General features: G+C 44.1%; 1 protein-coding gene across 5 annotated transcripts in view; it reads right to left on the bottom strand.

The window, feature by feature from the left end:
- The window catches only part of LOC144692229 (choline transporter-like protein 3), a 97,366-nt gene that overhangs the window by 48,290 nt on the left and 24,499 nt on the right, over nucleotides 1-24,577 (bottom strand). For 4 of the 5 annotated variants that reach the window (XM_078560813.1, XM_078560816.1, XM_078560815.1 and 1 more), the window contains exons 3-6: nucleotides 12,560-12,702; nucleotides 5,617-5,753; nucleotides 3,233-3,326; nucleotides 2,155-2,324 (exon numbers count right to left, since the gene is read on the bottom strand). In XM_078560813.1, coding sequence (XP_078416939.1) covers nucleotides 2,155-2,324; nucleotides 3,233-3,326; nucleotides 5,617-5,753; nucleotides 12,560-12,702 — 544 coding nt within the window. The remainder of the gene's footprint in view (nucleotides 1-2,154; nucleotides 2,325-3,232; nucleotides 3,327-5,616; nucleotides 5,754-12,559; nucleotides 12,703-24,577) is intronic. The other variant, XM_078560814.1, reaches the window with a different exon arrangement.

Here is a 24,577-nt window from a genome sequence, read left to right as displayed (position 1 = left end):
GGGAGAAGATGTTACCCAGGCCATGGTGAAAGAGGAGGTAATTCAGGTATTAAAAGGTGTAAAATTTGTAAGGAGGTATTACTGGAGAGGCTATCTACTCTTAAAGTTGATAAGGCACCAAGATCAGATGAGATGCATCCATGGATACTGACAGAAGTGAGGATGGAAATTGCAGAGGCAATGGCCATAATTTTTCAGTCCTCCTCGGACTGAGGGGGTGGTCCCAGAGGACTGGAGAATTGCAAACGTTACACCCTTGTTCAAAAAAAAGGGTGTAAAGATAAGCCCAGCAACTGCAGGCCAGTCAGTTCAACTTTGGTGGTGGGGAAACTTCTAGAAAAAATAATTCAGGACATAACTAATAATCATTTGGACAAATGCAGATTGATTAAGGAAAGCCAGCATCAATTTCTTAAGGGAAAGTCATGTTTAACTCACTGGAGGTTTTGAAGAGGTAACACAGGGTCGATGGGGGCAATGCTGTTGACGTGGTGTACATGGACTTCCAAGAGGCATTTGATACTGTGCCGCATAACAGACTCGTGAGCAAAGTTACAGTTCATGGAATAAAAGGGAAATAGCAACATGGACATGAAATTGGCTGAGTGACAGGAAACAGAGAATGGTGGTTAATGGATGCTTTTCGGTCTGGAGGAAGGTTTTTAGTGGAGTTCCCCAGGGATCAGTGTTGCGACCCTTGCTTTTCCTGATATACGTTAATGACCTAGACCTTTGGTGCACAGGGCACGATTTCAAAATTTGCGGATGATATGAAATTGGAAGCATTGTAAACTGTGAGGAGGATAGTGTAGAAAGGACATAAACAAGTTGGCAGAATGGGCAGATAGGAGGCAGATGAAGATTAACCTGGAGAAACGTGAAGTGGTTCATTTTGGGAGGAAGAATATGGAGGGACAATATTAAATAACGGGAGCAACTCTGATGGGGGAGCAGAAGCAGGGGTCAATGGTGTACATATGCATACATCATTGAATGTGGCAGGACAGGTTGAGAGAGTGGTTAATAAAGCATACAGTATCCTAAGTTTCATTAACAGGGGCATAGAGTAAAAGAGCAAGGAGATAATGTTGAACTTGTGTAAGACACCTGGTTTGTCCTCAGCTGAAGTATTGTGTCCAGTTCTGGGCACTGCACTTTAGTAAGGATGTGAAACTACCAGGCAGAGTGGAGAAAAGATTGATGATAATGGTTCCAGGGATGAGAACAAGTTATGAGGATAGATTAGAGAAGTTAGGACCGTTTCCCTTGGAGAAAAGGCGGTTGAGAGGAGATTTGATAGAGGTATTCAAAATTCATGAGAGGTCTGGATGGAGAAGATAGGGAGAAACTGTTGCCACTTGTGAAAGGATCGAGAATGAGGTTGAAGGGTGGGGGTGGGGGTGAGGGTGGGGGTGGGGGGTGCGGCGGGGGCACAGATTTGAAGGAATCAGTAAAAAAGTGACACGAGAAAAAAAAATTTCAGGCAGCGAGTGGTTAGGGTCCAGAATGCACTGTCTGAGTGTGTAGTGGAGGAGGGTTCAATTGAAGTATTCAGTTATGTTACCTGAAAAGAAAGAATGTGTAGGGTTACAAGGAGAACATGGGGGGAATAGCATTCAGTGAATTGTTCATTTGGAGAGCTGGTGCAGACATGACAGGCTGAATGACCTCCTACTATGCTATAACAATTCTGTGGTTCAGTGCCAACGTCCCACTGCACCACCCCACTGCCACCGCCCACTGCACCGCCCAGTGCCAACGCCCCACTGCCGCCGCCCAGTGCCGTGGCCAGTGCTGTGGCCAGTGCCACGCCCATCCTGTTACCCAGTGCAGCAGCCTTTCACGGATAATCTTTTAATGAACTGTATCACATTTGTAACATAAAAAATAAAATATTAAAATGTTTCCCAATAATTATTGCTGTTTCTAAGCTTTTTGCTTCAACATTGGACAATTCATTAGAATGCAATACATGATAACTGAATCTGCATGGTCCCAATAATTGCTACATCACTGTCACTATGCAGAGGATATATTTAACACAGTTTCCCCCGCTGACTACATGTTTACATCCCTGAAGGCACAAATGAGAATCTTCTCTAAAGTTACAGCAGTTACACATCAATCCAGTCCCTAGCAGAGAACAATCTTTACCTACTGCAAAAAAGCTGAGTCCGATAATGTACTCTTTGTTTGCCATGATGCCGCCTATAATGCGCTGGAAGAAGTCACTCTCCTTGACCACATTGATGAGGACGGTGAGAAAGTGAGCATAGCAGGCAGGGCTCTGAGGGACACAGCGATTGAAGAGTGGGAATGACTTGCTAAAAGAGGAAAACGTTTCAAATGTAAATAACAAAGGACAAAGTTACACTAACGTGGTGCCTTTCATAATGTCTCGAAGTGTCGTCACTGTTGGAATGTGGGAAATGCCACAGACAAATTGAGCACAGCAAACTCCCCAAAACACTAGTGAGGGAAGTGTCCAGAGACTCAGGTGGTGTTTGTCGAGGGATAAATATTGGCCAGGACAGTAGTGCTATAAGCATCCCTTGCATTCACCCGAGAGGGTCGGCAGGGCCTCAGCTTAACCAAGCCGAAAGACGGCACCTCTGACAGTGCAGCACTCCCTCAGAGCTGGGCTGAGTTGTCAGCCTGGATTAAGTGTTTTAGCCTCTTGAGCGGGACTTGAACCTTCTGCCTCAGATGTGAGAGTGTTACCCGCTGAGCCATGGCTGACACCGAAGGACAACGATGCTTGTTTTTGTAGAAAGGTATTAAACTTTTGTTTTAAAAATAAGTTCAAGTGATACGTGTAAGTCGATTGGGTAACAATAAACTGCAGACGTGTGTGCATACCTGCAAACCCCTGCCTGGGAAAACATTACTCTCATGAACATACACACACATAATTTTTTGTCAAATAATAGTTCAACATATTCAATGTAAGCTCAACTTTCTCAATATTTATTTAACAAATGGAGTGACACAAAGACAGTGATTACATTGTGCAAACGATCAACGAGAACATACTACAGGAGACTATTGACTCCTAATCACTCTTTATTACGGGCATATAATTTGGCACAAAGTAAACTCAAAGTGTCTAATCACAGAGGAATGTACCAAGGGTACAACTAACTATATGGTTTCAGCTTGTCTAGGCAGGAAGTGCTTCCCCGAACAGTAAACAAACTCTCATTCAGAACCATAAACAAATGAATAATCTCACCTTGGAGGGATTGGTAACTTGGGGCAGAGACGAGCTGCTTTTGAAGGTTCTGTGTAGTCGGAAACGTTTAAACTGTACACACATAAATAGGAACCTAAGCAGCAACACAAATATTGGTTTAATCACAGGTGGAAACCAGAAATTTAAAGAATTTAAGAAGCAGCCTTTAGATGTTTGACTGGTAAAACACAACTTGTGTTGTTACTTTTGTTGCCTCCACATGCCATTGGCAGAGCTTTGCTGTTCAATTCTACTCATGCTTTTGTACAATGAATCATAAATAACATTGACAAATCGACAGACCTTCAGAAATCAAACAGACATGCATATATTATATATATCCTATATATATATACATATATATAATATGCATATATCAGTTTACAAGCCCTCTCAGCCTATTTTGTGTGATGGTGAAGGAACTCACTTTGAAGTGATAGGACAAATAAAAGTGATTAGATTATATATTAAACACTGCAGAAGAGTGGAGCACATTAAAAATAGAATACAGACACTGGTATCAGGTCATTTTTGGTGGGGGTGTGGGAGGATACTGGTTGTCGCAGAGTCAAAAGCACAAAAGGAGGCCATTCGGCCCACTGAGTTCATGCTGGCTTTTGTCTGACATGTAGCCATAACACTGCACAGATGGGCACCCCTATGAATTCTTTCCAAGGACTCTCTCTGAATCAGATTTTGGAGATATTTAAACAGATTTTGTGTAGAGAGCACAAGTGACTGGATCTGGTCAAAATCTATTTGAAACCTGACTTTCTCTTTTGCCCACTAAAATTTTAATGCTCTTTCTTTTGGTTTCCTATTGTTGATTTGAAAAACAAAATCCATCTTTCTTTGGACTCTTTCAACCACAGAAAAATGTTGTAAACACAATTACTATGGAAGCAGCAATTACTGCAGTTCCCAAATGCTCGCCAGAGTGTGGTGCTGTACTATTACATTCTGATTTTCAGTCACCAGTTGGTGAAACAGAGGGTATGTTCTTATGTGCCATTGTGCTACCAGCTGGTTGAACAAGAATAAAAACAATCTGTATCCAGGTTAAAGGCCACTAGTGATTTGGCATGGCCAATAGAACAACAAGCTTTACTGGGTAAAATAGCATCTATATAGTGAAAACAAAGTGTAAATTCCTCACTTTTAAATAGCAGTTGGATTACTTGGTAAAGATATCACAATTTATCACCTCACTCTCTTCAGAGTGTTTCAGCTCTGTACCTTCCGACTTCTTTACCACTGACTGTGACGCACCACCTAAATATTCCCTTATCTCAGCCCACACCATGGCTCAACTGCCATCTTCTTAACAGAAATAAGGGGTGGGCAACAAAAGCTGACCTTACCAGCAGCGCCCATATTCACAGAGTGAATAATAAAAAAAACGACATTAATCACTAGTGATGAAGTTGATGATAAAGCAGCCACTGTACACCGGGATGCTTAGTGCCCAGGTGTCAGGCTGTGAAATGCTGCTGGAAAATAGTTCAGTGAATGCTGTGTTGTGAAGTGGCTTCACAAAACAATCCAAAGAAAGTGGAGACACAGTCATCTTTCATTTTGCTGGGTTGCATTTCTCTGCCGTAGGCTGCACAGCAAGATTCAGGGTTGGTTTACATTTCACCTATCACAATTTTACAAACCAATCACATCATATTAGAACTGAAACAGCTACTTCACACATCATGTTCTGTTTTACATTGTGAAGTAAATGATACACACTAGACAAAGCTTTCATAAAGAAAATGTTAAGTTAGATTGCCAGATGAAAGCAAACAATCTCCCAATGAGCTATCTTTAATAACAAATGTATTTTGAAAACATTTTCTGTTGAATTTTGATAGCTCCATTTCCTAAGCTTCACACAATCATAGCATGAAAAGTTTTTTTAAATTTGTTCATGGGATGTGGGTGTCGCTGGCCAAAGGACATTTTAAGAGTCAACCACATTGCTGTGGGTCCCTTCCCTAAAGGAGATTAGTGAATCAGATGGGTTTTTACAACAATCGACAATGGTTTCATGGTCACCATTAGACTTTTAATTCCAGATTTTTTTTTGAATTCAAATTCCAACATCTGCTGTGGTGGGATTCGAGCCTGGGTTCCTGGATTATTAGTCCAGTGACAATACCACTATGCCACCGCCTCCCCAAACTTAGGAGGTGGTTGAGGCAAATAGCATTGATGCATTTGAGGGTAAGCCAGTTAAGTACATGAGGGAGAAAGGATAGATGGGCATGTCGATAGGTAGACATGGAGTAAAAAGGGTGGAAGGAGATTCATTTGAATCAATGACACTGGCATAGACCAGTTAGAGTGAGCAGCCTACAATGTCCACAATGCTGTAATTTCTATGTAACTGTGCTTACCATTGTACTGAGCAAAATGTTTCAGCTCTTCTAGTCCATTCAGCTGCTCTTGAGGACAGCCAGATACACAAATAGACAATGAATTTATTTGATGGTTCTTAATGTCCACATTGCAGGTGTTCAGAAAGAATACATGTCTGGTTGGAAACAAAATACCTTGTTAATGTCTGAAAATAGCTTTTTTAATCCAGGTCAGGCCCAGAACTAGTTTATTGTCAATGAGTGAGCATGTTGGCACACAGTTTGTGGAGTCCAACAATTGGTTTGATTGACACAAATACATACTTGCTGTCGGCCGCAATAATTACATCACAACAAGTCAAAGACTATCCAGATGTTGGCACACGCTAGGCAGGAAGAGTTCCTTTCAAACAGCCTTGGACAATGTGGTATCTAGGGAATTTCTGTGGGCACAGCTTGGAGGAATTGCAGAGCAACCACGAGTTGTCCCCAGAAGCCTCAGCTCTCAGCTGCCCTGCACGCAGAGGCTGGCCCCCTCACAGCTACAGGAGATTCCGTTCTAACAGAAACCTTTTCACTTTTCACATATTCAGCTATCGAGGGTCACCCAAATTAAAGATCTTCAGTCAGTTCTTTCGTTCCACGTGGCGGTACCTGTGCAATGTAGCTGAAGGCAGAAGTGAGAAGGTCGCTGGGGGCACAGTGCAAGGCGGCATTAACACTAAGCAACAATAAGAGGCATAGTGTATCCCACCCAGGGGAGGGAGGTGGCCATTGGGGTAAGGGGAAGGGGGGGACAAGTTGTCAAATCAGAGCCAGGTGCAACTCCACTGGAAGTGAAATAGGCTGGCTGGTTATCCAGCCCTGCTTCACATTTAAACCCCATACCTATCGTGGCCAGCTGAAGAGCAGGCCTGGTCGATGATGGGGGTGGAGCGGCAGCCTTGTGAACTGGGAGGGGGAAGGGCCCAAAATTAAATATATACTTTAAAAAATGATCACATTACTGCAAAAATTGTTATTTTTTTTCCCACCTTCAACACCACCGTTTCCCATCAAATTTTTTCTCTTCACCCTCTGCACTCAGAAGGCTTTAGGTGCTGGCTGGGGTTACACCTTTAAAGGCCCTGATCATCTCTGGCGCCTCACTTACTCTGCGTGCAATCAGAACATTGGAAATTGTGGCAAGTATCAAAGCTGATCCTGATCCCAATCCCTGGCGGGGGCTGTTCACAGGCATCAGTGGAGACAGGACTGCGGCGGTGTCATAAATCACTCAGGGAGGTCAAGTTGCTGTGGCAACGTGCACTTTTACATGCATGTTGTAGTCTGGAGCTATTGTGTTTCTCACGTGTCGGTGCAGACTCGATGGGCCGAAAGGCCTTGTCTGCATTGTGATTCTGTGATATGGATAGTGATGGTAGAGTCTCCAACCTTCTTTCCATCACATGGCCAACCTGGAATCTCTCCCGTTCTTACCACCTGCCACTGCTGTGCGTTGGAAGGATTTTAAGACGATATCAACCTGTTTGGGCAGGACAGTAGTGGTCCTTTTAACATCTTGGCTGGGCCCAGCTAGCTCACTGCACACTAGTCTAAATTGGTCTAAGCATCCTAGTCATCATGGTGGGAGGGTGGGGAGACTTGAGTCATTGAAAATTCAACAACATGTGATGTCAACTCTCTTCACAGATGCTCCCTGACCTGCTGAGTGTTTTCCAGTATTTTGTTTTTATTTTAGACAACATCTGCAATGTTTTGCTTTTTGGGTCTGAAGTCTCTTTCACTTTAACACAAAAACTCACTGCGGAAGAAAGAAATGGATTCTTAGCATGGCTCAAGGGATTCACGTTTATTATCTCCATTATTTCATTATGGGATCAGACAATTCCAGTCACAAACATCATTTTGTGAGAAAGTCATACAACTTGATATTTGTTCCCCTTCCTCGCTCTGTCTATATTCTCTCCTGCTCAGCCTCACCCCTAAAATACTTTGGGGCATCTTTTTGTTAGCGAGGAGGACTGCAGAAATGCCAGTAACTCCATCAACGGACACTGAATTTAAATCTCTTCATCCCTGCTCCTCCAGTCTCCTGTTCATCCCAAGCGGTTGGTGGTAATTATTCCTCTCAGAAACAAAGCTGTCATTATTCAATGGGCACATCAGTGACGCTTCAAATATCAGCGACCTCTGGGCCGAACATATTAAAAAATGATTCCGCAGGCTGTCCGGAAAGGTTTTGTTTGAAGGAATGATCAGAAAGGCAAACTACAATCAGCTTCAACTGTGGTGTAAGTCTGGCTCAACAGCACACTCTCACTGTGGAGTGAAAAGTTTATAGGTTCAAGCTTTGCTGTAGAACTTGACACATGATGTGCAAGAACTATAGAGTGGTGATACGGGGAGACTTTAATTACCCAAATATCAATGGGGATAATGTTAGAGTAAAGGGTCAGGAGGTAGAAGAATTTCTGAACTATGATCAGTATGTTCTCAGCCCAACCACAAAAGAGGCATTGCTGGAGCTAGTGTTGGAAATGAGGTGCGCCAAGTGCAGCAAGTATCTGTGGGGGAACATTTGGGTAAGAGTGATCATCGTATAACATAAGGTTTAGATTAGTAATGGAGAAGAGCAAGGAACAATCTAATATAGAACTTCCAAATTGGAACGGCTAATTTCAGTGTGATGAAAAGGGATCTAGCGAGGATAAAATGGAACCAGAGATTGATAGGAAAAACTGTAGAAGAACAATGGGTAATCTTTAAAGGAAGAAATGATTCAGGTACAGGCTAGGTACATTCCAACAAGGGCGAAAAGTAAGGGAGCCAAAAACAGGACTCCTTGGAAGATGAGGGAGATAGAGATTATGATGAAACAAAAAAGATGTATGATGCATGCCAGGTGAGTACCTCAAGTGAAAACCAGGTCAAATACAATAGGTTGAGACGGGAGGTGAAGAGAAGAAGACGACTGGTAAATAGAGAGTTTGGGATTAGAATGGCAGTCAACATAAAAGGGAACCCCAAAAAACTTCTCCCAACATGTAAATAGTGAGTGGGTAGTAAGAGGTGGAGTGGGTCTGGTTAGGGACAAAGGGGGTGATTTTTGCTTGAAGTATTTTGGCCTTGGCCTGTACCTCTATGAGCTCTTTGCTTTTGTGTTTGCTAAGGAAGAGGAATCTGACAGTATATTGTTAGAAGCAGAGGTAGTGGAAGCAATGGATATTGTGAAAATTGAAAGGGCGGAGGTCCTGGAATGGCTGGTTATGCTTAGGTTAGATAAGTCACTTGATCCGAATGGCTTGTATCCCAGGTTTCTAAAAAAAGTGGTGGGGGAAATAGCAGAAGGGTTTGCCTTAATTTTTCATGTCTCCCTAGATATGGAGGACTGGAGAAATGCAAACGTGGTTCCATTGTTTAAAAAGGGGTCAAAGGAAATGCCAAACAATTATAGGCCAGTTAGTCTTACATTGGTGGTGAGCAAATTAGTAGAATCAATCCTGAGAGATAGGATTAATTGTCATGTGGAAAGGCATGGACTAGTCAGGGATGGTCAGCATGGATTTGTTAAAGGAAGGTCTTGCCTCATAAATTTGATTGAATTCTTTGAGGAAGTGACAAGAAGGGTTGATGAAGGTAGTGCAGTGGATGTTGTGTACATGGATTTTAGCAAGGCATTTGACAAGGTCCCACATGGCAGATTGGTCAGGAAAGTAAAAGCCCATGGGATTCAGGGTAATGTGGCAAATTGGATAAATGGTTGGCTTTGTAACAGGAAACAAAGGGTAATGGTTGATGGATGCCCTTGTGAATGGAAAGTTGTCTCAAGTGGTGTTCCACAGGGCTCGGTGTTGGGACACTTGCTGTTGGTGTTATATATTAACGATTTGGGCGTGAACGTGGGGGGCAAGACTGGGAAATTTGCAGATGACACAAAGATTGGCCGAGTAGTGGATAGTGTAGAGGATAGCCATAATCTCCAAAACGATATCGATGGGTTGGTGGAGTGGGCGGTAAAGTGGCAGATGGATTTTAACATAGAAAAGTGTGAGGTCATACATTTAGGGAGGTCAAACAGTTACAGAGATTACAAAATAAATGGGAATATACTAAGAGGGGTAGATGAAGTGACAGATCCTGGCGTATAAGCACACAGGTCCCTGAAGGCAGCAGTTCAAGTAGACAAGGTTGTAAAGAAGGCATATGGAATGCTCTCCTTCACTGGCATAGGTATAGAATATAAAAGTAAGGATATAATGTTGGATTTGTATAAAAACTGGTGAGGCCACAACTGGAGTATTGTGTGCAGTTCTGGACATCCACATTACAGGAAGGACGTAATAGCTCTGGAGAGAGTGCAGAAGCCGCTTACAAGAATGTTGCCAGGGTTAGAAAAGTGTAGTTACGAGGAGAGATTGGATAGGTTGGGGTTATTTTCATTAGAACAAAGAAGGCTGAGAGGTGATTTGATTGAGGTATACAAAATTATGAGGGGAATAGATAGAGTGGACAGGATAAAACTGTTTCCCTTGATGGAGAATTCTAGAACCAGGGGATTCAAGATAAGTGTAGGGGCGACATGAGGAAGAACATTTTTTCGGAGAGGGTAGTGGGTGTCTGGAATTCGCTGCCCAAGTTGGTGGTAGAGGCAGAAACTTTAAACTCTTTTAAAAAGTACCTGGATCTGCACCTAAAGTGCTGTAAGCTGCAGGGCTATGGGCCGGGTGCAGGAAGGTGGGATTAGAAAGGGCACCCGAGTGTCCTCAGGCTGGCATGGACAAGATGGGCCGAATGGCCTCCTTCTGCGCTGTAACTTTTCTATGGTTCTATGGAGGGGTTGGCTGGTGGTCGGGGCGGGGAGTGAGGAGATGTACCAGAGAATTGGAGAGTGGAAAATGTGACATCCTTATTCAAGAAAGGGTGTAAGGACAATCCTACCAGCCACAGGCCAGTTACTTTAACATCAGTGGTGGGTAAGGTTTTGGAATCCTGAATCAGGGGGGGAAAAAAATCAGCAGACACTTGGGAGAGGTTTGAGTTAATTAAGGAGCCAACATGGATTTGTAAAAGGCAGATCAGGTTTAACTAATCTAACTGAATTTTTTGACGGAGTAACAGAGAAGATTGTTGAAGGGAATGCGGTGGATGTTTATGTATTTTAAGTGTTTGACAAGGTACCATGTAAAAGAGTGATTTAAAGAAATTGCGGCTTGTAACTTAAGATGACCAGTGTGCTATTCAATAAAAATTGGCTTAAGGAAAGTAGTGAATCATGGTAGATGGTTGTTTATCAGACTGGAGGGTGGTAGACAGTGGTGTTCCACAAGGTTCAGTGCTAGGAAAACTGCTTTATTTGCTATGTATAAATGACTTGGATCTTGGAATATGAAATAAAATTTCAAACTTTGTCGATGATACCTAACTTAGAGTAGTGGCAAATAGTGAGGATGAAATTAATTGTATGCAACAGGACATAGGTAGACTAGCAGAATGGGCAGACAAGCGGCAGATGGAATTTAATAGAGAAGTGTGAGGTGATGCATTTTGGCAGAAGGGATGGGGAGAGGCAGTATAGACTTAATGCACAATTCTAAAGAGTTTGCAGGGACAGAAGGATCTGGGGGTACATGTCCATCGATCTTTGTAGGTGGCAGGACATATTAAGAGTGTGGTTAGCAAAGCAGATGGGATCTTGGGCTTCATTAATAGAGGCATAGGGTACAAAAACGGGGAAGTTATGCTGAACCTATATAAAACTCTGGTTAGGCCCCAATTACAATATTGCGTTCAGTTCTGGTCACCACACTTTAGGAAAGATCCTTCAGAGGGTACAAATTTACCAGAATAGACCCAGGGATAGGGGGGTTATAGTTCCAAGGTTAGGTTGGAAGTAATCTTCAGGGTCACTTTGATGTTTCTTTGAAAGTTCTTTGATGTTTCGAAGAAGAATTTTGATTTGAAAATTCTGCAGACACTTTTCTGCCTCTGTATTGTCCATTACTGGGGCGGACACATCAATATTTTTACTTAAATCAGTTCCTTGCTTAACTGAATCACAAACAGGTGAAGAGCTTTTACTCACAGGAACCATTTCTGGACTGAGTCCCAGATTGTAGAACAACAACACTACTCGCTATATCATTCCCCAATATAAATTCTACATGATTAATGGGTAATTTAGAAATGATGTTGACGATAGCAGATCTCTTTACCAGAGCACAATTTCAGTTCACTCTACACAATGGGATAGGCACACTCTTACCATCAATACCCTTTACCAATAGATTTTTATTCCACAAATTTTCTGAAGGTTTAAATCTTCTGCTGACAATAAGCTTTGGGCTGAACCCTTAGCATAACAACCTTTCTGGGTTCTTCCTTAGACAAAAAAATGGATTGACTTCCCCTTCAAATCCCTCACATCTCTATTTACAGCCAGGGTAAAAACATTAGAAGTGATCAGTTTCTCATAAACTGCACTCTTCAGCGCAGTTTTCTTTGGATAAATGCAAGTCACGTGTACCAATGCCACAGGTTTACTTTTTAATTTCCAACAATTTGCTTTAAAATGTCTGACTTCATAACAATGAAAATTTGCCAGACTTACTGACTCACCCCTATCTTCCACAATATCTTTTTCACCACCTTGGGAAGAACCTGCTCTTTATTTCTGGTATCCTCTTCATTATAATTTGAATTCTGTTCACGAGCATCTGATCTACCTCTCCAGCTCCTGTGTAGGTTTATAAATGGAGATCCACTGCCACCTAGCTGTCTATATGTTAATTGGTGGAGACTTTCCCCCCTCTGATCTTTTTTTCCCCCATGGGTAAACAGTGAAGAGCTGCTTGATTGGCCAGCTAACCTTTTGTCAACCATCTTTTTTGTTTGTTTGGAGAATACAATGTGTGGACAAGGTAATGTGACAGAATATATACACAGTACGTACACATTGGTAAATCTTTCAAAAAGTACTCACTTTTTGCTGGTCATGTCTTGTCCTGACAGCGAGGCCCCCTTAATTGGAGAGTTTTTCTTTCCACAAGTGTTTCCAAAGCTGTCGTACCCAAAGATGAGTCTTTCTGCAGAACCGACTGTCACAGCATAGCCAGCTATAAACACCTGGGTGGGGAGACCACACAACCAGTCAGTCCACAGTAAGTAGAGGAAAAACAATCGCTAGATAGACACTTGGAGCTCTAAATAATGTTCTAAAGTTAAATGTATTATAATCACCCCATACGATTTATTTTATCCCTGCCTTTACAGGTCCTTTTAGAGTCTCGCAATTGAACTCCCCACCCCCGCCAACCCCTAGCCGTAAAGAGGATTGGGGTTCAAGGGAAGTGATGTCACCCTTTCTGACAAAGTAGGAGGATTTTTCTGTGGTTCCAGGTGCAAGAACAATTGATCAGAATTTTGTCTTAACGTGCTATGAAATATTTACCTGCACTGCAATCAGAACTCCAGCATTAGTTTTCACTTTCCAAAGCAAACATTGTCAAATGGCTTTCAATCTCTGCAACATTCAGGCTTGGGTTGATAAGTGGCAAGTAACATTCACACCACACAAGTGCCAGACCATGACCATCAACAAGAAAAAGAGTCTAACCACCTCCCACTGACATTCAATGGCATTACCATCACTGAATCCTTCAACGTCAACATCCTGGGGGTCACGGTGAACCAGAAACTGAACTGAACCAGCCACGGAAATATTGTACCTACAAGAGCAGGTCAAAGGTTGGGAATTCTGCACTGAGTAACTCGCCTCCTGATTCCCCTGTCCAGCATTGACAATTAAGTCAGGGGTGTGTTTGAATACACTCCACTTGCCTGGATGAGTGTAGAACAACAATCTGGAAGTGCTTTGACATCATCCAAGATGAAGCTGCCCACTTGACTGGCCACCATTTAAACATTCACCATGAAGGCATCATGGCTGCAGTGTGTACCTATCTCCAAGATGCACTGCAACAACTTGCCAAGGCTTCTACTATAGCCCCTTCCAATTAACCTGTGACTTCTAACGCCTGGAAGAACAAGTGTAGCAGGCACAAATGAACACCACAGCCTGCAAGTTTCCCTCTAAGTCACAAGACTGAAGAAGAGTCATATGGACTTGAAACGTTAACTGTTATTTTTCTCTCCACAGATGCTGTTAGACCTGCTGAGTTTTTCCAGCATTTTCTGTTTTTGTCCCTCTAAGTCACGCTATCTTACAGCACTGAGACTACCTACACTACACAAACTGCAGCTTTTCATGATGGCAGCACACCACCAACTTCTCAAGGGCAATTACTGATGGGTGATAAATTTTGGCCTTGCTAGTGACACCAACATGAATGGATAAAAAAGCCAAATGAGTTAGTTTTGAAGTGTAGTCACTGTTATGTAGACAAATACAAGAGCCAAACTGTACACAGCAAGATCCCACACACCATCCTGACTTGGAACTACTTCGCCGTTCCTTCACTGTTGCTGGGTCAAAATTCTGGAACTCCCTCCCTAACAGCACTGTGGGTGTATATACACCACACGGACTGCAGCGGTTCAAGAAGGCAGCTCACCACCACCACCTTCTCAAGGGCAATTAGGGATGGGCAATAAATGCTGGCCTAGCCAGCGATACCCACATTCCGTGACAGAATTTTAAAAAAACCCAGCAATTCAGATAAACGAACAGGTACTCTGTTTTTGGTGGTGTTAGTTACGGGAGGAAATTTGCCTGGGACAGGGGGAAACTCACTGCTCTTGAAATGTCAGAATTTGTGCATGTTAAACTAACTTCTGCTATTCTGTGGTGCACTGAGAATTGGCAACTTTTGCAAATGACTCATGAGTTCTGCAATTTGTTGAAGTATTAAGTGCTCCTGGCTTTATGCATCAAATTGCTCAAGCTATGTTTAAAATTCCTCAAAGAAGCTCGAGACTCAAGTAAGTAAATCACGACTGCTGGCTGAACAGCACAAAACGCGACAAACTGTGTTTGGAACCATTGCAGACATGATTTTAAAAAATGTTTAACAAGTGGTAACAGATACCATACGGCTATCAACTAAATGTGATCAAACCAACCCAGAAATTCCAGTGGCAAGCTTTTGGTGGGGGCGGAGAGAGGTATTTGCTTACACCGCCTCAGGTATGGGCGTGTGGTGGAAATTTACTGTGGTGTTTTGACGTGTGTCCACAGACAAGAGGGAGTCAAAGCACAAAAATGCTGCCCCGCATTCACTGGAGTTTTGTGATCGATTGATTTTAGGAGACCTGACTTTAAATTTTAAATGCATACCCCTCCTGGGACACTCTTTGCAATGCTGAATTCCAGGAACATTCAGCCCTTTCTTGCACCCTGCGAAACAAATTGAGAGAAATACGTGGCATAATGTACTTTCCCCAATTTTTACAAGATTGTAACTGACCATTTTTAAGTAGGTGAATTATACACCTGGCGCTATTGCTACTTAAATTTCCAATGGGTTAATAAAAGGGCGTGGTTGCCATCAGGAGCCAGGCATAACTAGCCGCCATCCCATAATTCATTCCCATTACATTGCTGTTGTGGGTCCCAGTGCCAAAATCCAACGACTGAATGGGGAGAGGAGAAAATGCAGATGCATGCTGATAAAAATGAATTAAAAAGAAATGAAAATATGGAATCAGTGTGAAGTTGTAATGCAATTAGTGGTTTGAAGGGAGTTAAGGGAACAATAACAAGAATGTTTCCAAAAGTTGGAATTTTAGACCACCTGGAATGGAAGTGTCAAATGGTTCAGGTCCACTACTGGTGAACTGTTCCGTTTGGCCACTAGTGTGCACTTGAGTTCTGCACTTCCTGAGGACAAAGAATGAACATAAAATCGCAACTTACTTATTTTCCATTCATTTGTTAGATTCAAAGCTGCATTTTTCTAAAAATCCAGAGCCTAAAAATAAAAGATTTCCTGGGTAGCCAACTGGAATGCAAAACCAATTAGTTTAAGGATCATTGTGAATTCAACCTTTTGTCTTCGAATAGTGACTGCAATCTGTGCCCCCTCATTATGCTTGTTCCTTATTCTGCAAGTGAGGACAGTTGACCTGATTATAAACAGAGCATGAAGTAGATATTCAAGGCCACAGTTTTATGATGTATGTCGGATATTCAGCTGCTTTTTGGGAGATGGAAATAGTCTAATGATTTCTGAGAAAACAAAACTCTGTTTCTGGTACCAGGTCAGTCACAAATGTTAAACCATCCCGGTTGTTTGTCATTCATTATGGATGTGATGAAGCATTGATTAAATAAATTGATTAAATTAAATTAAATGTACGGGCAGGGAAAATTGGCATTCAATTGGACTCTTAAGGGCCTAAGTGGCCACTTAATTAATTGGCATGCACCACCCATTGTGACAATTAAGACACAAACTACTACCTTATACAATTTGGAGATCTTGCATTGGCAATTACTTTGAGAAGTGGCACTGAAAGAGGGAACATTTCCATTGGGTCAGTCTGGATTACAATATTTATGAAACACCTCACAATTAACTATTATGTTAGCCTAGCATATTGAAAACAATTAGCCAGCTTACACATCTTATCCTTTGCCTGTGAATGTGTCAAACAATTGCCTTCAGGAACTAAAGAGCTATAAAATTATTAGCTGTGCTACGAGTTCCAATGGGCAAGTTATTGACCCAAGGGCAGAAATATACGCCTGACCTGACCGGGAGTAAAATAGTGCACGGTGACATTGGGCGTGCGCCCCAACGTCATCGCACACTTGCGCAATATTTTGCGTGGCGGGTGTGCGCGGCGCCCGCCATCAATTAAGTGGCCACTTAGGCCCTTAAGAGTCCAACTGAATGCCATTTTTCCCCGCCCGGACAATTTCCAGCTTGTTGCACGGGCAAAACGGGCAGGCGGCCAGCCAACTTTTTCACAAACCTCATCCAAGGGCGGGATAAAAAGGGTCAGCAGCATTGCCAGTGTGAGTAGTGAGGAGGAGTTTTGGAAATAGTTTGCTGCTGGTTGCTTATTGGTACTTGGCAGCCTCATCTCTGTTCGGGGCTTCATTCTTAGCATTTCCAGGCTTCAGTTCAGGACTTACTGCAAGGCCCTCGGAGGATTCAGGCTGTGTGGACCCTTCTAGGTATCAGACAGCCTTCCCTTACCCTGGTAATGGGGATTGTGGTCTCCGCTGGAGGCACCTCCTCTGAGGAGGAACAGAGGGGCAGAAGGGGAAGGAGGCCAGGTGTCCCAATGCAGCTTCCAGGGGAGTGACCTGTGGGAGGAGAGGCGCAGGCACAAGGGGCGCAGGGCCAGCAAGTAGTCCAAGGTGAAAGGGGCCACAGATGACGCCACTATCCTACTGCCAGGGTTTACAGGCGGTGATGCAGCTACCTCAATATGCCTGAGGTGCAATGCCGAAGGAGGCTCCGCCTCTCAAGGGAGAGCGTGACCTCCATTTGACAGATGATCGGGCCTGAGATCAGCTCTGATTGTGTGGGTGGACACCCCATGTCAGTGGCTCTGAAGGTCACAGTGGCCCTCAACTTCTATGCCTCCGGCTCTTTCCAGGGCTCAGTGGGGGATCTGTGTGGAGTCTCCCAATCAGCTGTCCAAAGTCGTGTCAAGCTGGTAACAGAAGTCCTGTTCAGGTGAGTACTGACCTTTATTCTTTATCGTACAGACGAGGCCAGACAGACTGAGCGAGCCAGGGGCTTTGCAGCGATTGCTGGGCTTCCCCCCGCCGAGTTCAGGGTGCTATAGACTGTACACATATGGCCATCAAGGCGCCAGCAGCTGAGCCTGGTGCCTTCATCAACAGGAAGGGCTTCCACTCCATGAACGTGCAGATTTTGTAAGCCTGTGCAAGGTACCCTGACAGCTCCCATGACGCTTACATCCTGAGACACTCCCAGGTGCTGAGGCTCTTCAGTGCTCCAGCCTGACTGGATGGATGGCTGCTGGGTAACAGGGTCTATCCCTTGAAAAGGTGGCTCACGATGCCTCTCCACCATCCAAGGATTGAGGCAGACCAGCATTACAATACGAGTCATGCCTCCATAAGGGTGGTGGTAGAGAGGACCATAGGTCTTCTAAGATGTGCTTCCAATGCCTGGACCGTTCAGGGGGAGCACTACAATACCCACCAGAGTGGGTGCCACTGATCATGGTTGCATGCTGCACTTTCCACAATCTGGCACAGGCAAGGAGGGACCCAATGGAGGAAGAGGATCTTGAGGCAGCTCCACAAGCCACAGAGGATAAGTCCAGTAGTAAGTCAGAAGAGCAGCATGGTGAGGAGAACGCCGAGGGTGTGGAGGCAGACCTCGGTAACCTCCAGGGAGGCAGGGACACCTTGATCCAATGTTCTTTCAGCTAGGTCATCAAAGATCAGCTTTAACTACATACCAGGGCTGCCGCCTCCATCCTGGATGTCTGAAAGGACTCTTTGATTTGAACACAAAGAACACTCAGTGTCTGTGCAATAAAGTTCAGAGCCACCTATATCCAGCATTACATACTGGCGTTCCCCGCACCGATGAAATAAAAAGGCGAAGCAGGCAATGACAACAAAAACACAATATATGTTATTCTGACAGGTCAAAAATCTTAACAGAAATGTTTCTGGTATTCAACACCAGGCCCATACGCATAAAGTAAACAAAAATGAACATAAAATCACCAGTGACCTGTCCTTCTTGTGCTCATGGTGCCGCCTAATGGATGATTCCAGAGGGCATGTTGTGATGAGGACATAAGGAATCTGCAAGGGGATATAGACAGGTTGAGTGAGTGGGCAAAAACTTAGCAGATGGAGTTTAATGCAGAAAAGTGTGAGGTCATGCACTTTGGTAGGAAAAATCAAAAGGCAGACTATTATTTAAATGGAGGGAGGCTCCAAAAAAGTGCAGCACAGAGGGATCTGGGTGTTCTTGTGCATGAAACACAAAGTTAGCATGCAGGTACAGCAAGTTATTAAGAAGGCAAATGGAATTTTGGCCTGTATTGCTAGGGGGTTGTAGTTTAAAAAATAGGGAAATCTTGTTACAACTGTATAGGGTGTTGGTGAGGCCACACCTGGAGTACTGTGTACAGTTTTGGTCCCCGTATTTAAGAAAGGATATACTGGCATTGGAGGCAGTTCAAAAGAGATTCACTAGGCTGATTCCTGGGATGAAGGGGGTTGATTTATCAAGAGCAGCTAAACAGGTTAGGCCTTTATTCATTAGAGTTCAGGAGAATGAGGAGGTGATCTTATTAAAACGTACAAGATTCTGAGGGGGCTTGACAGGGTAGATGTTGAGAAGATGTTTCCACTAGTGGGAAAATCTCGAACTAGGGGACATAGTTACAGAATAAGGGAACACTCATTTAAAACTGAGATGCGAAGGAACTTCTTCTCAGAGGGTAGTGAATATCTGGAATTCTCTATCCCAGGGAGTTGTGGAGGCTAGATCTCTAGAAGTATTTAAAAAGGAGATAGATAGATTTTTGAAATATCGGGGAGTTGAGGGTTATGAGGAGTTTGCACAAGAGGAGTGGAGGCCTGGGGTATATCAGCCACGATCTTATAGAATGGTAGGGCAGGCTTGAGGGGTCAATTGACCTACTCCTGCTCCTTATGTTATGTTTAACTTACATTTGCGAGTGCAATGTCTAGGTGCTCCCCCATCGCTGGCACCAGCGTTGGAGACAGCCTGCTGACTCTGCTGTCTTGTTGGCCTAGATGACCTTGGCGGTCGTCCTCTGGCCTGTGGAACCTGTGCTGACCCCGCCTGGGAGGGAGTGGCCAGTGCCATGACTGGCATCTCCCCAGTCTCTGCAGCCTCATCAGATGCCATGGTCACTGGCAGAGGGGCTGCCATCATCCTGAGTACCCTGAGGGAAGCCTGCAGAGACGACAGGTAGCTTGTGCACCAACATGAGGTTGCTCCGAAACTCCCTGCTCACCATTGATGGATAGGCACCTAGCTGGGATACTGGGTGCCTTATCCATCTCCCAACTGACCACCTAAGGTCAGTGCCTGTGTGAGGATTTGAAGGTCAGAGCGCAACCCCAGGAACCCCTGATTCTGTCCCTGGAGCTGCCTCTCCATGAGAGTTGCCACTCTCTCAATGGAGGAGGAGTGCGCTCGGCCATGAGGGTCAATGCAGTGCTTAATCTCCGCATGGACTCATCCACAACAGAGACCATGGGACGCAGGCCCTCATGGATCTCCACCAGATCCTCCCGCACATCTCACTGGACATCCAGCGTCTGCCACCTAATGGGCGACCCCGGAGGCTCATCGTCAACCTTTGACTGAGCATCATCCTGGTCCCCAACAGTCCTCCGACTGCCTGTACCCTGGGCACTCTCTGCTTCCGCCTGCACCTCAAGCAAGTGTGAAGTGCCCTCACCAATGTGCACCGAGATAACAGCCGCTGCTCTAATGCCCACCGAAGTGCTGGTATCTCCACTGGTGCCTGCTTCAGAGAGCGGGTGTGATGCAGGTGCAAATGGTGCCCGGTGGCCCTTCGGGGTCCGGAGAGCAAATGCCAGCTAGCGAACCTAAAAGGAAGAACAGGGACATGTCACTAGTCATCACACTGTCACTGTGCATGCCAGGCACCCTGGTGAGACGATGGAGATCTGCATCACGGTGCCATTATCTTCCAATGGTCAACGAGGAATCCAGGCTTGACACTCACATTGATGAAGAGACTACACTAGAATGGCTGCGCAAGCTGAAATTCTCACCTCTGTGCACTGCACTCTTTCCTTCGTCTGGCACCCCCGCCTCTCCACGCCCGGTTGTACATGGGGCATGCTGGTTCTCGAGCTCCATGGCTCCAGCCATTTAGCCATCAGACTCTAGCACCCGAGGTCCAGGGGGGTGGGGGATGGCCAGACCTCAACACAAGGTCTGCACACTGACCCACACCAATATGGTACTCACCCTGAGTGCAGCAGGTCATTGAAACGCCTCCTGTACCGCACCCACATGTACCGCACCACGTCACGGCTGCTCACCAGTGCTGCCTCCTCCTCCCATCCCTGGGGACAAGGGTGTCCCTCCTGGCAACCACCTCCTCCAGGAGGACCGCGAGGCACTCATCTGCAAAGCAGGTGGTGCCGAGTGCCCACCCGACCTGCCCTCCCACCTGCTGTGCCCAGCTGCACTCGGGTCCGTCGCGAAGGTTCAGGGGACGTCCTCTGTGGCAGCCTGGGCCACTTTTAAACTGGCCACTGGGTCTCCATTTGGGACTGGTGGCCTACAGGCCCTCGCCCACCCCCTCGCGGCCCTTCCCAGCCAGTGCAGAGCTGCGTTTCATGCTGGGCGGGCCTTAACCGGCCCTCCGGCCTGAAATTGCAGTCGGAACACGATCGTGGGCGGTGGTCCATTTCGCGGCCATTCCTGGGCCAACGGAGGGAAAATCCGGCCCCAAGAGTTGCATCTTCCAAAGTTGAACTAACAACTGACCTTATAGATACAGGCTCCACTTTTAGTATATCCTTGGGCTAACTTGAATTTCTCACAGGTTAAGGTTTCAGTTAATTAAGTATGATGTTCAATGCCAAAAGTCTAATAATCAAGTGATCTTAGCATATTAATGCAGTAACTTAGCGGTAAATAATTGCTTGTGAAGCATTTAAGACATCTTGTGGATATATCAGGCACTATATAATTACAAGTTTTCTTTTCGCCAGGATATTTGAAGAAATCAGTCATTACAGTTAAAATGCTGGGCTGTGATGTTCAGCAATGTTATAATAAACTAAACTTACTCACTATAAATACACATATGGCCCTGGAATTTTTCTGATGTGTCCTTGACATATTTCCACAAATTTATGGTAGTAGTTTATGTCTTAATTGTCACAATGGATGGTGCATACCAATGGAACATATTTAATCAATGCTTTATCACATCCTTAATGAATAACTAACAACCGTGATGGTTTAACATTTGTGACTGACTGGGTACCAGAAATAGAGATTCGCTTTGTCAGAAATCATTAGACTATTTCCATCTCCCAAGAATTTCTGTCAATAAACGTCCTCAGTAATCTAAACCCAAAAAATTCAGACACATTGAACTGGATTTATTATTTTTTCTTCCATTTATATAGCTTGAAATTAAGAAATTTAATGGTACTAGACTGGAAGTGGTTACATGTCCTTGATTATATGAGACAAAACAGACTATACTAAGTTAATAGCTTGACAGAATATTCATCAGGGGCACCAGCTAATTCCTTAACCCTTGACTTTAACTCCTCATCAAGGAACTGGTGTCCACCACGCTCCTATTTGACAATATTGCCCCCAATCTCGTGAGTGAATCAACACTGTTTTAACAGTTAGAGCCACATTCCTCTGTTCCCCAACCTTGATAATATTTCATAAAAAATATTGACAAAATCCACTTACAAAACTTGGCTAAATTGAGCGAACTATTCCAATTGAGCTTACAACAAAACCAAGGCTGACTGTAATGTGAGCAGTCAATGTGCAAGATGCAGTCCCTCCCCTTGGGTGAAAGATTGGTGTAGCGTCTTGAAGGTTTGGAATTTATAGGAATTGAGGGAGTAATTGTCTACTGCTGAAGTTACAAAGTGTTAAGAAGTAATTACAGGACAGAAACAGGCCATTCGGCCCAACATATCTACTCCAGTCAAGCCTTCAACACACCCCTTTTCATCTAAGCCCATCAACATGACCTTCTATTCCTTTTTCCCCTTATTCCCCTCATGTGCTTACTAGCTTCTTCCTCTTGAATGCACCCATGCTACTTGTCTCATCTACTCCCTAATGATAGCATGTTCCACTCTCTAGGCAAAGAAGTTTCTCTTGACTTTCCAATTGGATTTATTAGTTATAAGAACAGAAAGTGCTGGCAACACTCAGCAGGTCCAGTAGCTTCAGTGGAGAGAGAAACAGAGTTAACATTTTGAGGCAAATATGACACTTCTTAAATTACTATCTTGTATTTATAGCTGCTAATTTTGCTCTTGCCTGCAAGTGGAAACAACAACTCTATATTTATCCTGTCAAACCCTTTCATAATCTTGAAGACCTCTATCAGGTCAACCCTCAGTTGTCTCTTTTTTTGGGAAACAAGCCACATTCTCTTTCCCGATAGGTACAACCTCTCAGTTTAAGTATCATTCTAGTAAATCTTCTTTGCATCAGCACCTCTGTTTCCTTTTTATAACATGGAGATCCAGGGCTGGCACAAGTGTATTTGCTGCCCTAGGTGAACCTTCAGCCAAGCGCAGCCACCATTTCCCTCACTCCCTTCACCATTCTTCCACAATTAACTTTCGAAAGAGACTACAGTAAAACGGTCCCACTCTCACTCACCTGCTAAAAGTTGTCAAACTCAAAAGGGTAGTTGTTACCCATGGTCTGCCCTCAGCTCTCGCTCTGGTCTCAGCCTCCTGAGTCTCATCCCACTGCTCTGCTTCTGCAGCACTCCTGCATTGCTCCCTCGGGGCCGCACAGATTTGCGTGCTCCGCTCCTGCATCTGTCGTGAGACCTCAACCCGCATCACAAGGTCGTCGCCCTGGAGCTTGCCTTTCTGAATGGTTGAATTTGAAGTCTCCCGCCTCCCAGGCACTCGGTCAAGTTGCTTATGCTCATAATAAAGTCATAATGATGTCATTCTAAAGTCTCAGAATTCAGACGTCAGTTTTTTGCAATGGCTGCTGCCCCCTCTCCCCGCCCCCAAATCTTACCACTCGAGGCAACCGCCTAGTATGCTTAGTGATTGCGCCAGCCCCATGGAGACCAGAACGGCTCACAATACTCCAAGTGTGGTCTAACCAAGGCTCTATAAGAGTTCTCAAGGGTAATTAGGGATGGGCAACATATGCTGGCCTTGCTAGCAACACTCTCATCCTGTGCATAAAATGAAAAAAAATTTAACATAACTTATCTGCTTTTCAGTTCTATTCCTCTAGAAACGAACCCCATGCTTTGCTTGCTTTTCTTGTGGCCTTATTAACAGATGTTACATCTCCTTTTGATAAATATGCACAAGTTCCATAAAATAAACAGTGTAACATGTCGGTTTCATATGACAATTAAATTAGTTTCACTCCATCCAAAGCATTGTTCCAATGCTGATTAACAAATCTACACAGAAAGCAGATAAATGTGTCCTGTTCTGTTTGTGGTTACGCAGCATATGCCACTCATGGGTTCAAGTTATCGTCTAATACCCAATAAATGCCAGCAAACGTACAGTCAGCGCTGTCACTATAACACCATACCATATCTCTAAATCGCTCCCATACTTAAAAGCACTTTACAGGGTGATGGGGCACCAAGTGTGAATGATCCCATGGCACTATTTTGAGGAAAAGCAGGGGAGTTACCCAGGTAACCTCGACCAATGCCACTTTTAAAAAATCTGGTCATTATTGCAATGCTGTTTGTGGGATCTTGCTGTGCACACATCTGCATCCAAGTTTCCTGCATTACACTAGTGGCTTTAAAAAGTACTTTACTGGCTGTAATGTCTGAAGCTTGTGAAAGGTGCTATATAAATGCTAGTCTTTCTCTGAGTGGGAGTAAGGCAAGAGAGGGGTTGAGGGGTAAAAGCACAATGGAAGAGAATGGCTTCTCATATGTTACTGAAGACACTAATAAAACTAAATTAAAGCCAATTATCCCACTTTTATTAGAAAATCACGTGCAATGAAATGTCAGTCCGTTCAATAATCAAGAATGTTCCGAAAGAACAAAAGACATATCAACTTCCAGAGAAGAAGGGATACGCGGACTCAAAATGTCTAATTGTAACTAATGGAGGTGACTTTACATGAATGCAGATATTGTTCTGCACTGTTTTTTTGGACTAAATGCATTTGTGAAAAGTATTTCCAAAGCACTTTGCGCTGAGAAATATTTGGCAATGCATACATTTTGGCAGAATGCACAGAGATAAATGTGGTGGTCGCACATCAGCAAACATGAAATTAATACCAATTTATACACCCCACCCACCCCCTTG

The sequence above is a fragment of the Cetorhinus maximus genome, chromosome 17 (genome assembly GCF_964194155.1).
Source record: "Cetorhinus maximus chromosome 17, sCetMax3.hap1.1, whole genome shotgun sequence".
NCBI lineage: Eukaryota > Metazoa > Chordata > Chondrichthyes > Lamniformes > Cetorhinidae > Cetorhinus > Cetorhinus maximus.
The sequence above is the reverse complement of the archived record's forward strand: the minus strand, read 5'-3'. Positions and strand labels throughout refer to the sequence as shown.